Genomic DNA, 17590 nt, shown 5'->3' on the forward strand with positions numbered 1-17590 from the left:
TAAGGCTGAGGTTTGTTTTCCTTTTATTAATGGTTGACGGGCACATTGCACTCATGTGAGCTGGGGCCCAATAAAACTATGACATGGCTGGGATGAATCCTGGGGTTTAGGGAACTTATAGGTCGATATCCTTTTACTAGCAAAATATAGAGTGAACTTGTCAAGACGGCCATGCATACAGATATCTGATCAAATAGAAACATAAAAGGATTAAACTGGGAATGGTTTTGGGCCATCTGTAATAGGCAAAGAGGAGATACTGAAGGCCTGTTCACACTAGGAAAGATTGCAAACAATGTTTCCTGTCCAGACCTCAGTTGTCATCAGGATGCATGTCGTTGCAGTAGCCTCTGTATTCTACTTCGCTATTTTAATGCACTCAAGGAGGGAGGGAGAAGAGAAAGATAAATATTTGGGTGAGGAAGTCTTTAGAAAAAGAAGTGTGTCATGTCGACTTGCTTCTGGCGGAATAAAAGATAGATACATATATACACATACATACGGCCACTTCGGAACGGATTAATTTCATATCCTGAGGCACTACTGTATATATATATATATATATATATATATATATATATATATATATATATATATATATATATATATATATATATATATATATATATATATATATATATATATATATATATATATATATATATATATATATATATATATATATATATATGTATATATATATATATATATATATATATATATATCATATATATATATAATATATATATATATATATATATATATATGATATATATATATATATATATATATATATATATATAGATATATATATATATATATATCATATATATATATATATATATATATATATATATATATATATATATATATATATATATATACATACAGTAGTGCCTCAGGATACGAAATTAATCTGTTCCGAAGCGGCCTTCGTAACCTGATTTTTTTATATCTCAAACTACGTTTTACATGTAAATTGCCTAATTCGTTCCAAGCCCTACAAAAACACCACAGTAAATTTTATAATAAAGCTAAATCAACCAATAAACAATGAAATACAACAATTTGGACCATTCAATACCTAACATAACCTTTATTGTAGTACGTACCTGTAAATAAAGTGTACGTATTAGTGCACGTGGTACAAGAAATACTGTACGTACATATGTAGTAAAATGTGGAACCTTACCTTTCGAGTGAGGCGATCTCTGAAAATGGCAGAAGAAGAGGACAAATAGGAGAAAACATGAACACTTAACTTTACAAAACACATTAAAAAATGGCAGAAAACATTAAGACTAAACTTTACGAAACACATTAACAAATGGCAGACAACATTAGCACTTAACTTTACAAACAACTTAAAATTAAATTTCTTTTTTTTTTTTTTGCCTTTTTCTGATTTTTACATTTTTTTTTACTTTTTTATACTTTACGTTTTTTTTTACAAAATTTCAATTTCTTCACCACTTTCAACTTTCTGTGTTTTTGAATCACTTGGATCTTCCTGTTTGCTTACTACTGCTAAAGGCATCTTTAAAAAATAACTATCCATGGAAGATTGCTTTTGCCTGCTTTTCTAAATGTTCCTGAAACGACTCGGGCAAACATCATCGAACTGCGCAAGCATAAGACCTGTGTAAGCCTTTTCGGGGTGTCTCTTTTCTACAAATGATTGCACTTTATGAAAAGCAGCTAGAGCATCCTTAATTTCTGCTGTTGTCATAGGGTCCTCCTCCTCCTCCTCGCCACTGCTAGAGAACTCTTCTTGAACGATGTTAGGTTGCATGGCCTCCAACTCCTTCAGGTCATCTGTCGTAAGCTCCTCTTGGTGCTCCTCGAGAAGGTCATTGATGTCGTCCTCGTCGACGACCAGCCCCATGGACTTGCCGAGTGCAACGATCTCGTCAAGATCTGGTTGCGAAACAGTTTCAGGATTGTCAACTGTTTCTGAATCTGCATCAGCTTCACCCACAATGAATCCCTCAAAGTCTCGGGTGGATACGGCATCAGGCCAGAGTTTCCTCCACAAAGAATTCAAGGTTCACCTTGAAACCCCCTGCCAAGCTTGATCGATGAGGCTGATGCATATGATAATATCAAAATGCTCCTTCCAAAATTCATGCAAGGTGAGGTTTGTGGTATTGGTGATGTCGAAACATCTCTTGAAAAGATGTTTTGTATACAGCTTCTTGAAGTTCGATATCACTCGATGGTCCATGGGCTGGAGGAGAGGGGTCGTGTTAGGCCGAAGATAAAGAACCTTGATGAAAGAATACTCCGCTAGGATGTCTTCCTTGAGGCCAGGAGGGTGAGCAGGGGCATTGTCCAACAACAGTAGACATTTCAGAGGGGGGCGCTTCACTGTTGGGCCGAAACACAGATTTACCCACTAGGTGAACAAAAATCTCGTTACCCAGGCTTTCGCATTAGCCCTCCACATCACCGGAAGCTTCTCCTTTAGCACTTTGTGGGCCTTGAAGGCTCGAGGAGTTTCTGAATGATACACAAGTAGGGGATTTATCTTACAATCCCCACTGGCGTTGGAACAAAGTGCGAGCGTAAGCCTGTCTTTCATAGGCTTATGCCCAGGTAGCTTCTTCTATTCCTCTGTGATGTACATCCGACGAGGCATTTTTTTTCCAAATAAGGCCAGTCTCATCACAGTTGAAGACTTGCTGAGAACTGTAGCCTTCGTTGATCATCATCTCATCGAATGTCTTAATAAAGGCCTATGCAGCTTTGGTGTCCAAGCTGGCAGCCTCCCAATGCCGCACCACCGAATGGATGCCAGTCCATTTATGGAATTTATCAAACCAACCCTGAGAAGCCTTGAAGTCTGGGGTTGCCGTCGATGTCCCTTCTCTTCTGTCGTCTTCAGCCTGGGCAATCAGATCACCGAAAATAGCACTGACTTTGTGGCAGATTGCTGTATCGTCAGCGATTTCTATGTCTTTAATCCATACAAGAAGCAGCCTCTCCATCTCATCATGCACGTGGCTCCTCTTGTTGGACAAAATAGTCACGCTCTTGGAAGGTGTAGCTGCTTTGATGGCTTCATTCTGCTTAAGGATGGTGCCTATCATCGACGGATTTTGGCCGTATACCTTAGCGATCACACTCAACCGCATGCCAGCTTCATACTTTTTAATTATCTCCATCTTTGTCTCCAAAGAAAGCATCCTCTTCTTTCCATGAACTTCAGCAACATTCTTGGGACCCATGGCTAATTAAGTCAATTAAGTTCACACACAACACAATAAAGTAACTTACAATTATACAAAGAAAGAGAAATCACTAACACGAATTTACGTTAACAAACAAAATCTATGTGAACGAATGAATTCCGCGTGCGTACGATAACGCCGATGCGACGAAATGGTAGAAGGACACCATTACGTAGAGGGATGATGGGACAGATGCTGACCAATAGGAGAGCAGGATCTTACAGCAGTGACTAGCATCAGGAACCAATGGGAGAGCGGGTGGATGGTGGCAAGTCTACTCAGTTAGCGGCATGCGAGTTTTAAAATTGTTCTCAGTGGTCCGGGCGAATCTCGAACTTTACCCTTTCGCAACCTGAATTATTTTTGTATACTGAAGCAAAAAATCTTTGTCTTTGCTTTCGTAACTTGGATTTTTTATAAATAGGGACTTTCATATGTCGAGGTTCCACTGTGTGTATATATATATATATATATAATATATATATATATCTATATATAGATATATATAATATTATATAATAATAATAATATATATATATATATTATTACATTGTATGTGTATATGAATACATGTATGTATACTTCTATATATATATATATATATATATATATATATATATATATATATATATATATATATATATATATACACAGGAACACTAAATGTTACCATTCTGGATGGGAAACAAATATGCAGTAAAAAGTGTTTCCAAACCATGTTTCCTAGTGTGGACAGGCCTTTAAGTGCATCATGTCCAATGCTGGTATTCAATCATATAACTAAGAACTTTATGGGAATGTATTAGTAACAATGGATGGGTGGAAGGGCTCATGTAAAAGAGAATGAGACAAAGGAGGTTGGAAAACGATGCGGGGAAGGAGCAGCTACACGGAGATCAGGTAAAATCAGGCAAAATAATAGATGTTAAACATCTCAGTTCATGAAGAGGATGAATATTAAGGAGAAAGTGGGATATGTAAATATGTTAAAAATGAGTTCCATACACTAACTTGACAGTTAAAGGCACTGTATAATATTGTGTTGAATTATTATGAATCGTAGAATACCCTCCTTAGGGGGTTTGTGCCATCAGCGCACCTCATGTGGTACACTAGGTATTACCCGAGGTTCTTTACAGCCACCTCGGTGGGCGCGAGATTGATTCTTGGGCATTCCATTGAGGTGTGAGTGATGTGTATTTCTGGTGATAGAAGTTCACTCTCGATGTGGTTCGGAAGCCACATAAAGCCGTTGGTCCCATTGCTGAATAACCACTAGTTCCATGTAATGTAAAAACACCATACAAACACACAATCTAAATACATCTGTTCGTATTCTCTTTCTTCCATTTTACTTTTCATCCCCTCCTTTCAGTTGTTTCATAGTGTAATTATGAGATTTTCCTCCTGGTGCACCTTTCAAACCTTTTCACCCTCAATTTCCGTTTCAGCACTGAATGGCCTCATAGGTCCCAGCGCTTAGCTGTGACCCAAATGTTGTATTCCATTCCATTCGGATACAGATTTCTGAAAGGATCAGTAGGTGTTGCAGGTGAAAACTAGTTTTTGCAGACATTCTTTTTAAGCAAGTGATGGCTTTAGTGAAGCAGTTTTCCTGAAGGAGGTTGTTACATACAAATTAAGTCTCCACCGACATCCTTGAATGTATATGAAATATGTTCAAAGAAAGTCAAACCTTTTAGATAAACTCATTGATAAAACTGCAAATGTACAAAAGATTTTCAAGTGGGAATTGTGAATGTCTAGGGAAATATGGAAATATAATTTATTTTTAACTACATTTTGTTTTGATCACACTGTTCTGTGTCACTGTCTTGTACTTATTTATAAATTTATGGTATTTTGTTTTTTTGCAGCTGAACGAAATTACTCCATATTTAGATGGTGGTTTAGTTTACGGTACAAGCAAAGGTTGGGCTGATGTTTTACGTTACAATGCTGATGGAAAATTGGCCCCAGGTGGGAAACTAGCATCACATAGTGAGGTAAGTAGCTAAATTTGGAAAGATAATTTATCCTAATCACATAGGTACTTATTGTAATATAATGGGTCACTTAAACTAAAATGTTAGATAATCATCAATGTTCATTAATCCCAACAATAGGGATGTGCCCAAAAGCTAATGCTGTATTATAACGACAAGAAGTTATGCTTTATTAGTCATTGACTTAAGTGTAATTAGGAGCCCTTACTGTTGGAACAGAGAGCAAAAGTCTTTGTACAAGAAATCCTCTGGTAGGCTAAAATACATCAGATTGGTTCTCTATCGTGGGAGTGATGCCATGTCCCCCATGGAGACCAACTGGTATTTTGCTAAAAATGTAACAACATAAGAAATGGAATCTAAGCAAATTTGTAATTTATTTAATATAAAATTCTTCTGTTGATGATAGCGAATGAAATTGGAAACCTGTTTAAGAGATACAGGGAACAGTATGAAAACGCACTAGGAATGTGGGATACTGTATATGTTAACATACTAAATGGTTTTCTGGTGGAATTACAAGACAGCCTGAAGGCTACAGCAATCCCTGGACATCATCTTAAGATGTGTTTGGTGCCATGGTACAGAAAGCTTGATAAACATTTCCTGTAAACTTTATAAAAGTTTATATCTTGAAATTCTCATAGAAGTTTATTCCTTAAGGCCATTTTAGTGGCTTAATGAGAGCTGCATTTCCGTTTCTCATTTTCTTCTCCATGAAATTGTTAAAGATGTCTCGGAATTATTTGTGTTGATGCCTGAAAAATCTATCACTAACTTAGATATGATAGCCCTTTTCCGCTGGAAAAACTTCATTGCAAACAGACCTTGTTCATTCCTTCATGTTCAGCCTGGGTAATTCACCAAGAATCAGTTTCTCGTGAGCTCCCTGAACATACGCCTTTATGAAAGTTAAAGAACAAAATTATGACCAACAGTTTTGAAGTCTCACAGATCATTGACAAGACTCCTTTCAATAAAGACGTGTTGTAAAGCTGTATCCACTATTAGGGATATTTTTCAAGATGGACTGGTAGAAAGGGCACTTAAGAGTTCCATCTTGACAAGACGTCATCTTGGAAATTGGCCATAATCACTCTCTTTACTGTGTTAGAGAAACAAGATTTGTTTCCATTTGTACTGTACAGTTATAGTAACTATTTTATAGTAGTACTATTTACCAACCTGATTTTAGAATTTCTTTGAAATAAGAAGTAAGTTGTCGTTAAGATATTTTTCTTGTTGTAGCCTATGCTACCTTGAAAAAAAGTACTAATGTTTGTCTTTGTAAGAACAGAACAAGATACGTTCATTAACAAACCTATTACCTTAATACCACCTAATTTATGTGTCACATGAATTCTCGGGCACCACAGTTCACAGTGGAACAAGACAAGAACAATTGAGCCAGTGAGTAGACATTAGTAATAAGCAAGAGCCACAGGTATACTGGTTATCCACTGAATCATTCTGTGAGACTGCTGACTGGTCAACATATGGGTTCCTAGACCAGAGGAAGTGTTCATGAGAACTGAGTGCAACCATTATGCATAAAAGTGCATAAACAGAGATCGTCAATCTGTCTTTCTGTTGTGCTTACTTTGTCATAACTGCCACACACTTGGTACATGCAAAGTATTTTACTGGGGATAGGAGCTGTCACTGAGCATGAGACACTTCACTTGAATAGAAGAATGCAGGGCAGAGATGGAAAAGGAATTGAATAGAGAACTGATTGATTCTATGCTGAAAACTGAAACACTCAAGGGGCCAACAAAGGACCAGTGAATCAAATGTGATACTTCACCCAAAAGGGCTTGGAGTTCACTGACTTAGTTAGAAGAAGCCAAGGACATGGAGTCATGTCTGAAAGGAAGGTTATTTTTTTACTAATCCAAACTAGTTACCTATTATAGGCCACAAAAAGAAGCATACGTATCTTGGAAAAGTAATTTTTTTTTTTTTTTTTTTTTTTTTTTTTTTTTTTTTTTTTTTTTTTTTTTTTTTTGTTTTTTTTTTTTTTTTTTTTTTTGCCATAGGCAATTGGCAGGCCCAAGGTATATTCACAATGTAATGTTTTTAACATACAATAAGTGAGAGTAGGCGCACTTTAAGATTAGGGAAGTTTTTGTCTGCAGCTTGTAAACTTAGTCTTCAATTAATTTTCAAATACTAGGTGATGCCATCTAACTTGTTTTATCTACACAGTAACTCATAAATATGCATCATATTTGTTTGGACCATTAGTCATAGCAAAAGTATTCATATTATTTACGTCATCCTAACTACATATTACATACCTCTCATTTAGCAAATGCAAGTGCTTTTTTTATTATTCAACCCCGTGATTCTGTCTGTATCATGCTCAAAACATTGTTACTAAGAGACTTGGTTCTGGACTTTTCTTGTGGCTTGTACAGCATTTCTTTTGCAGCCCTGTGATGTTTTGTATCTCTGGCTCCTTCATGAATAGCAATACCGATGAATACATGATTAATAAGATTATGATGAAATAGTCTTTATAACAGAAAAATTCTTTCATATAATCCCTCAGTTATAAAGAGTGCCCTATTCCCTTCCCCTGGATTGTATGGATTTCATGATTTCTAAAACAAAACAAAAAAACATCTCTTTGCGCAAGACTGGAACACAAATATTAGCATTTGTGTGATCACTTAGTTTTAAGAAAAATTTTCTTACAAAAATATTTCTCCATATACAGTACACTACTCGTTCACAGTGGGTTCACCAGGATTACCCAAGTACCAGTAACTCTGAGAAACCTTTGGTGCCTGCTTCTACCAGCTGAATCCAGCCGATGTGTTTTTTCATCTACAATGTTTTTTGGTGCGTGCAATTTCACACATTGCACGATTAGGCTCATTTAAAAGGATTGGCTTGCATATTAAAATAATTTTTGTGCTCATAAAATAACATTTTATTTCAGTTAGGCAAGAATTTTCCAGCAGAGAATGCGCAGGCCCTTCCAATGGCAAATCCACCCGCCCCAACTAATCATAGCCAGTATAAGGAACAAGGCTTCACCGCTCCCGTTGACAGATTCTTCAGTGAGTAATTTTGGAGTTTGATATTTACAGCCTTATAGATCACCTTGCAATTTTCTGAGATATGTGTACAGTATTGACGTGGCCTATTACTATATAGTCTAGAGATTTAAAAAAAATAAAATAAAAATGAAAATACATATGATCGCTGTGGATTTTGGTTCCTAGCCCAAATACAGTAATATCATAATTGATTTACCAGTTTGTTGTTCTTTAAACTAATCATTAGCATTTACTGTAAGACCATTGCAATCTAGAATTTAAAGAAATATACGCATTGTTTTTATGTACCGTATAGAACTTAGGTTAGGTGAATGAGCATCCCATTGTAATGATCATTAGATTTGGCCTAAATTGTCACCCATTTGGAAGTCAGTGCCACTTTGAATGTCACCCATTTGGAAGTCAGTGCCACTTTGAATACTTGCCTGCTCTGCTAGTATTTGCTTAAGTCTCCTGCACAACATTTTGGTGATATGCTAAAGACCTTGTGCAAGGAAATCCCCGAATGCCCTGGCACATTGGTTGAAGAAGCCATGGAGACTCGGTAGAATCGATAATGCAGAAACATGCACACAGACACCCTGAAATGAAAGAAACTCGGGCACAAATCAACCGGCTTGGAAGGAGAGCAAAGCGATAGCGTCTTACCCTCCAAGGAAGTTAAGTAAAGGCTGAATATGTCACGTGGCGGTGCTCGATCTCTGACCAGCTATCACCTTATAGGCGCAGGAGTTGCCTGCCAGATCTCACAGATTCCTTGCTTACAATCTTTGATTGTTTTTAACCAGTTACCAGCTAGCGCTTAGAAAATATCCTATTGTTAAGACCTCAGGTTTGTTAGCTATGAAAAATACAATTTGATTTAAAAATTTGTCATTTCATCAGGATATTTGGAAATGCTGTAATTGACAGATATATGTAAGAATTCAGCTTCAGCTTCCAAGCAGAATTTAAACTTAAGGACAACAGCGGAAAGGCACCTGAAGTGGTGTGGACTTCTGAAAAGGATACAACAAAAGTGATAAAAAAAAACTCTCACCCGATGTGGGGTCGGGAAAGCTTTGTGCTTGCAGCTCGGAGTACACAAGTTCAATTCTTGCTTAGGACCTGAAGTTCATTGCTCTCATTTAATTGCCAATAGCAGGATTCCCTAATCATGGTAAAAAGAAGTTGTAATGCTAGCCATACTTATGTACAACAAGGCTTCCTTTGTAAATATATTTAAGGTAAACAGCAATTAAGCACCTATCATGCCACTGACTTCTGAAAGGGAGACGTATTACTGTTCTTACAGTCTTCATAATAGTAATCTTGCTGTTATTTGTCATATGCCATTTATTACTAGTTCCATATTTCAAACACAATTAAATTATGAAAATATTTTTTTAGCATTCTTTCTCATGTCGCAATCTTTTTTGTGTAATCTCTTCTTCTCATGTTTTCTGCTTTTCTTTATAGAATTAGGAAATCCACGTGGGAATGAAAATCCTTTCCTACTGACTTTTGGAATCCTCTGGTTTCGATGGCACAACTTGTTTGCTGAGTATTTTCAGTTCAAACATGGCAAGAGTTGGAGTGGTATGTCGATATTTTATGTATTTTTAGATTGTTTTAGCGAGCAAATGCAGAATTGGGCTATTGTGTATATTTGAACATTGTTGTAGTCTCTCAACTATCATTAGTTTAATTACATGAAATTGAATGAACAAAAATTGTGCATTTTATGTTTTATGTTTAGTTTTGTGGACTGAGCTTGACCTCCAAACGCTCCTGTGCAGTATAAAAAAAAAAAAAAAAAAAAAAAAAAAAAAAAAAACTTATTTTCATGGCTATAGCTTAGTGGGTAACATTTGCAAGATAATTGAGATGAAATTCATGTGTTTATACCCAAAAATATCTTCAGTAACTGTAGGGTTTCCTCAACAGCGTATTTGTTAAACAAAGCAAAAATGGTAATTATTGAACATTGCAGCATCTGGCCGCGTATTTTTAAGTGCGTAGCATTTTTTTCCTACATACAAACTACTATCTTAGGCAGTCTTTTACTGCTGTTCCAAGTATTGCTCACATAAATTTTTACTGAAAAAAGATGTCTTTGCTTATGGAAAACGAGATCACCCCATGTTGTAGAGGAAAGATTTCTGTCTGTCACCTAACTCTAGGTATGGAATTTCATTTTGATACAAAAGGATGGGAAGCTTTGGTTTAAGGCAGTTTTGTTTGTGCAATATGAATTGTGTTTAAAAATTTTTAGACAAACCATTGATTTAAATAGCAGGTTATTTACTTTGGTTGGAGGGCAATCGATGCCCGGGGCAGTTCTCCGATAGGTAAGAAGTTAAGAGTTGTGTGAACTCACAAGAAAACTTTAGACCTCTCAGAGTTCACAGTACTATATATTAAACGGCACCAATTTGTTAGGATTATCCCAGAAGCTGAAAAATTAGCCCCAAAAGGACATTGTAACTATCAAAGTTTTTTATTTATTGACTATACACCCACCTGGTATTATGAAGGGTGTAAAGGCAGTGATCCAGAGTTGATGAAGACAATGAAAATTGTGGAGGTGAGATGAGAAAGAAGTAGGAAGAAGTTACAGACTACCTTGAAGGTGCCACTGAAGTAGATACCAAACGTAATGAGTTATTTATAGGCGTTACTGAGGGAGAAGGAGAACTTGGACAGGTATCTCTAACTTGCATTCTATTAGACTTTGACAAAATAAATGTGCCGCCTTCAATAGAACAACAGCATTTCTGCATGATTTTTCAGATTAAGAGCTGAGCATACCATCAGAAATTAGGCTAGGTTAGATTATGTTAGATTAGGTTAGCCCTAACATGGGTAGGTGTAAAGTGGCTGGATTTGTTTAGATATTACTACATAAGCGCTGAAAAATTGGTATCAAGGTGAGCAGTGGAGGTTGATCACGCAATTGGCATGATCAGTGAAGGAAGATGTGCATTTAAGAAATATACTAGCATAAATGACTGTTAATTTTCATACTAGCCATTTCTAAATGCTGTACAATAAATATAGTACTATAATAACATTCTCTCTCTCTCTCTCTCTCTCTCTCTCTCTCTCTCTCTCTCTCTCTCTCTCTCTTATACATACTGAGCTGTTACTGTAATGTTTCACTCATATCTGGGGGTTCTTCATTGGAAGAATCTCAAACGTGCTGTTTGAAATAAGGTGTGATGTTTGCAGCATGAATCTTCTCTGTAAATAAATCTTTGTTGCACTAGTATTACTTAAGAAATGAATTATGAAACCCTATGAATTTTCAGACGACAGAATATTCAACGAAGCAAGAAAGTGGGTAATAGCCACTTATCAGTCAGTTGTTCTGTATGACTGGCTACCAAAATATATGAGAGCTGAGCCTGCTGAGTACAAAGGTGATTTTTCGTATGACTTACTTTTTACATAGAATGTCTGGTAAAGTATAACATTCATTTTGTCTCGGTAATTGGAAACTGATTTATATTGCTGATAAAGTGCTTACTTTCACTTGCATGAAAACTTATATAACATGAGGTAAATTCACCAGACATTCACAGCCTCTTTAAGCTGTCAATGCTGACAGTGTTTATGTGGTATGGGCATTTTGTGCACAAAAGTTAAAGTAAAGTATTCAGAATGTTATGGAGGAACAGACCTCCCCCCAAGCAGCAGCCCTCCCCACAAAATGACAGTTGAAATTTGTTTTCCCAGTTCTTGTCAGTTCATCAATTAATTTGTCGATTTGTGTACTATTAACATTTTATGACATGGGGGCTGGGAGTTGGTGGATGTTGCCCAGGCATATTTTAGGCTGTCCTTGCTGTTACGTTGTTTTCACTATTTTATTGACCATATATGAACTACAGTTCAAATGCTTATTTTCCTATCTTTGAGTATCTTAACATTATTTATGAAGGATATACAATTGATTTTTAATAGGCTTAAATTGAGTTATTTACTGTTAATTTTGAGGAAAAATGAATGTGTTTGATTTATAAACCTTGACAGTACCTTTTTTATTCTTAACCTGGGTTACTTTTTTTCACAGGATATAATCCCACAATAAATCCACAAGTGAGTCACGTATTCCAGTCAGCTGCCATGCGGTTTGGCCACACACTGGTTACGTCAGGAGGTTATCTTCGTACAGAGAATAGCGTGGGTTGTCAGCCTGCAGCCACATTCAGACTCAGTGCCTCTGAATATTCACGTAGGATCACCGGTGTTAGGACTTGTAATTCCTTCTGGCGTTCACCTGTGAGTAGGGAATGTGAATTTTGACAGGCTGGTAAAATTTTGAATGCCCGAACTGTATCAATGAATAATATTTTTCAAGTAAATTGCAAGTATATTTGAGTTTGAATATGCATACTACTATGTAACTTAGATAGTTTGCCAGTGCTAAACAAGAGGAATTTATTTCTGGTGATTAGAAATTCATTTCGCGATATAATGTGTTTCAGATCCCACAATAAGGTGTATGTCCCGTTGCTAAGTAACCAACTGGTTCCTAGCAACGTAAAAAATCTGATCCTCCGGGCCAGCCCTAGGAGAGATGTTAATCAGCTCAGTGTGGTCTGGTTAAACTAGATATACCTAACTTAGATATGAAAGACTTGATAAAAAATATGTTATTCAGTTCTGATAAGAAGTTTCAGTTTTTCTATATATTTAATTTCTTAAATATCCTGTTTAGCAGTTAATGCTGTATGCTCTAGCTTTATCCTACATTATTTAGGCTCCTAACAAACAATTTCAAGAAAACAGGAAAATGAGGACAAATAATTACTACGATAATGTCAACTATCAGTTACTAATGTAACATGATAAAAATCCATCTGGTAATGGCACAGAATAATAATTCAAGTAGATCAAAGAGGAATAAAGCAAAACTACTTCATGCATTAATACAATAATATACAGAAAACACAAAACAAAAATACCAGATCAATTTATAGTGAATATTTCTTCAACTTACACTACAATAACACAAATAGCAAAGTAGTTTTGACTCGCAATATCACAATAGCCTTTTGTAGATGTTCATTAGACAGCTTCTTGGGCAAGACAAAAAGATACAGGAAAATGCCTCTGAAGACTCAATTTGTGAAAGTTATAGAACAGTTGTGAGTTGATTGGATGCTTTATGAATTATGAAGATGAAATCAGAATAAAATAATTTCTTGATACAGCTCTTAAGTGAACTCAATGTTGAATATGTATATATAAAAATTTTAGTTATTTGTACTATTACTTTACTGCATGTGCAGCTCTTTGAGGATGTTGGTGTGTATACTTGTTCCTCATTTTTTTTTCTTGTACCTATCTTTTTTATTGTAACTTCCTAATATAAATATTTGCTTTCATTCCCATGTAGGAATTTTTCATGAAAAATCCAAGGAATTTTGATTGGTTTTTAATGGGACTGAGTAGCCAAAGCTCAGAAATGGAGGACAACATTATTGTTGAGGATCTAAGAGGTAAGAGTTGGTACTCTTTGGAATAAATTTTACTTTGAAGTACTAGACACAATATTTCAGAAGATAAGGAAATATGATTTGCCATATTTCTAGAACTGGAAATTATTTGGATGGTATAGTGTATTATTTTTATGCAGGATGAAGGTTTTTGACCTTTAATTTCATCATAACGTCAAATTTGTACTGGTCTAAGATTATTTTTCTTTAACTCAGGGAGTGTGTTTGGTCCCTTAGAGTTTTCTCGGCGAGATTTGATGGCTCTGAATATCCAGCGTGGACGTGATCATGGATTACCCGATTACAATACTGCCAGGAAACATTTTGGGCTTTCTACTCTAAAATCATTAGAAGTTGAAGAGTACAAGAGAGTAACTGGAACAGAGGTCAATGATGATGTGAGTAATAATAATATGTTTAGTATCAATGTTTTCAAAGCCCTCGTTATGGCTTCCTTCTGAAATTAGTGGCATTTGCTCACTATGGAAATGTCTAAAAATAGGTTCAGTGAAGGAAAATAAACTTTAGATCTTTGGTATGAATACCAAAAAATTGTCTGTTTGGGACATGTATACCTTCTTCTGATAGATCAGTTTTTCAAATATAATGTTATTGTTTCAGGTTCTGAGAAAACTAAAGTCACTGTATGAGGATCCATCACAGCTCGACATTTGGCCTGGAGGTCTTCTAGAGACAACCAAGGGTCCTGGCCAGCTTTTTTCAAAGTAGGTTCACACGGTCCTTGTAGTCCTTTTGTTTTTTTACTACACTTTGGTTTTTATCCACTATTAAAGACTGTAAAAGGTTTGAATACTTGTATACATTTATATTGATTTATTTCTAGTTTATATATATGCATAAGGAGATACAGTTGTTTTTATGAGTTTAGTGTTAAGGTTAAGAGTGTCGTTTTCAGAATTATCCTCGACCAGTTTGAAAGAACTCGTGACGGTGACCGATATTGGTTTGAAAATAAAAAAAATGAGTGAGTAGAACAGATATTTTTCGTATTTCAGTTTTTATGGTCAAAATTATTTTTATTTGGTTTAAGGAGTAATTATTTTTATTCATCATTTTTATATATATATATATTATATATATATATATATATAAATATATATGTATATATATATGTGTGTGTGTGTGTGTGTGTGTGTGTGTGGAAACACATCCTTCCATAACTTTGATCAATGTCTAATTTTACCATTGATTAATATTATATTATATATATATTATCTATAGAGAATATATTAGATAATAATATATATATATATATCTATATATATACATATATATATATATAATATATAATATTATATATATTTATATTATAATAATATATATATATATATATATATATATCTATATATATATATATATATAATATATATTATATGCAAGGTAAATTAGACATTGATCAAGTTATGGAAGGATTGTGTTCCATATACTATAATAGATTTAGGTGTACATGAAGCATGTTACTGCTAGCAAATGTCTATGTATTACTATATGCAGTAGCAATGCAGGAGATTTTTAAAAGGTATAACCACAGAGTGCTATGATTCTTGTTCAAATTTTTTAGATCTTATTACAACTGAGAAGTTGTGAAGATATTTTGTGGTCAGAGACACAAATAGACAGGTCTCGGAGAGTAGAGGAATTTACACATGAAAGGACAATAGTTGAGGAATAGTTGGTCAGAAAGAAAGTGGATATGAAAGTATATGAAAAAAAAACAGGACATCATGGAAGTGGAGGAATAAAATGTGGACAGAATTGAAACTCACTATGAGCTAATATGATTAGAAGAGAGCTGCTGCAGTACAGTGGTGGTAGTGGGACTGACGGCTGACGTATGTTCATCAGTACATTCATACATTTGGACCTTAAATTAAATACATAGTGTTCATACGCGAACAAACCTTTGGTCTTAACAATAAGATAATTTTCTAGTGCTTAGCTGGATCCAGTTAAACAATCATAGATTGAAAAGCAAGGAATCTGTCAGATCGGGTGAAAATTGGTCGAAGACTGCGCACCCACACTATAGCGTTTAGTCTTTTTCTTAACTGCCTGGGTGAGAGTCACAGTTGCTTACTCTCCGCAATCCCGGTTGTTTGCCCGTTTATGCTCTTTTGCTTGTCTGTGTGTGTGTGTGTGCTTGTGTTATTATGGCTTCCTCTGCGTCTTCTCGGCCTCACCAACGTGTGCCCGGGGACTTAGGGTGTCTCGTGTTCTTGTTTCCTGGTTTCTTTGGCTATGGACCCTCATTCCACTTGCAGTAGGTGTCGTGCTAATTTTTGTACTATAACGAATCCCTGCCCGGAATGTCGTGCGTGTCCTAAATCGCAGTGGAAGTTATTTTATAGTAAGAGGGAGCATCGTAGAGTTTTGGCTCTTCCTTTGTCGGAAGGGTTTTCATCGCCTCGCCCAGATGCTTCATCTTCTTCCTCAGTCACACCCCATGATGCTAGAGTTTGTGTGCATACGTCTCCTTCATTTTCTTCCATCGATTCATCATTGGAAGTGTCGGGAGGCCCTCAGGCTGATTTATTGTGTAATGTCGCCCCCTCTCCCTCGGGGTTTACAGTGTTCCCCCGTATTCGCGGGGGATGGATACCAGACACCCCCGCAAGTAGCTCAAGCCCGTTAATAGTTAGAACTCCCCTCTAAAAATGCTTATATCTCCCTATTTTGAAAATTCAAATACCAAATTTATACTTAAAGTATCATCCTACATCAAATAACCATTGAATTGGTATTATTAATATCATATCAAAGTCATCTGAAACATTTTACCATTAGAAATATATATACATATATTGTATATATATATATATATATATATATATATATATATATATATATATATAAAGGTTTTTTTGCCACGAAGGAAAAAATGAAAAAACTAGATAGCCAAGTACTTTCGGTCCTGTTCGGACCCTTTACTGAGGCAAACTGATTTTACAGAGAACAACATAGTCAAAAGAAAGCTTAATATACAAACTGACACTACAAGATTAGCAAGCAAAAAGGGCGATTTTCACTCTACAGAAAGGAGGAGCCGCCTGAGGGTAGCCACACCTTGAAGGATACACGCAGTAAATAAGTGATTCTCCCAGAAAACAGTAAATTTTGAAAAAACACGGGAGCATATACAATTTAATATCATGAATTTTTACACAAATTTTCCCCCCCAAAAAATTATTATTAATGAAAAGACGAAAGTAAATATAAATATATATATATCGAGCAAGAGAAAGAGGGAGAGAAAATATCGAACCAGAGAGAGAGAGAGAGAGAGAGAGAGAGAAAGAAATAATAACTATATACATGTGGGACTAATTTATTAGTTGTTCATTTATTTTAAGGTCCTTCATAAACATCTTACTAATATATGGGTCTAAATGGTACATTCCCAGACTAAGATTTAGGTTGTTTTTATTAGTGATTGTATAATTGCCAATTCCAGTAAATTTCTTGAAACATAATCATTAGATCTAGCAATTACCGAGGTATCACCCCGATTAATACAATGAGATTTTTCACTCAGATGGATAAACAGTGCATTTGAAGTCTGGGCTGTTCTAACTGAATACATATGCTGCTTAATACGTACACATAAATTTTTACTTAACTGACCTACGTAAAACAATGGGCAATCCTTACAAGGAATTTTGTAAATGATGTTGTTATTTGTTACGGGACTTTTCTTAATTAGCATATCTTTAATGGTATTGTTATAAGAGAACACTACATTAACATTAAACGATTTAAATATTGATTTTATGGTTTCAAATCCA

The 17590-nt window shown here is 35.4% G+C and overlaps 1 protein-coding gene across 3 annotated transcripts in view; it reads left to right on the forward strand.

The window, feature by feature from the left end:
- The window catches only part of LOC135197901 (dual oxidase 2-like), a 1007375-nt gene that overhangs the window by 881984 nt on the left and 107801 nt on the right, over positions 1-17590 (forward strand). For all 3 annotated transcript variants that reach the window (XM_064225123.1, XM_064225124.1, XM_064225125.1), the window contains 9 exons: positions 5108-5236; positions 8184-8304; positions 9763-9882; positions 11595-11705; positions 12359-12567; positions 13688-13790; positions 14004-14185; positions 14409-14512; positions 14704-14772. In XM_064225123.1, coding sequence (XP_064081193.1) covers positions 5108-5236; positions 8184-8304; positions 9763-9882; positions 11595-11705; positions 12359-12567; positions 13688-13790; positions 14004-14185; positions 14409-14512; positions 14704-14772 — 1148 coding nt within the window. The remainder of the gene's footprint in view (positions 1-5107; positions 5237-8183; positions 8305-9762; positions 9883-11594; positions 11706-12358; positions 12568-13687; positions 13791-14003; positions 14186-14408; positions 14513-14703; positions 14773-17590) is intronic.

This window comes from Macrobrachium nipponense, chromosome 21, assembly GCF_015104395.2.
Source record: "Macrobrachium nipponense isolate FS-2020 chromosome 21, ASM1510439v2, whole genome shotgun sequence".
NCBI classification, from domain to species: domain Eukaryota; kingdom Metazoa; phylum Arthropoda; class Malacostraca; order Decapoda; family Palaemonidae; genus Macrobrachium; species Macrobrachium nipponense.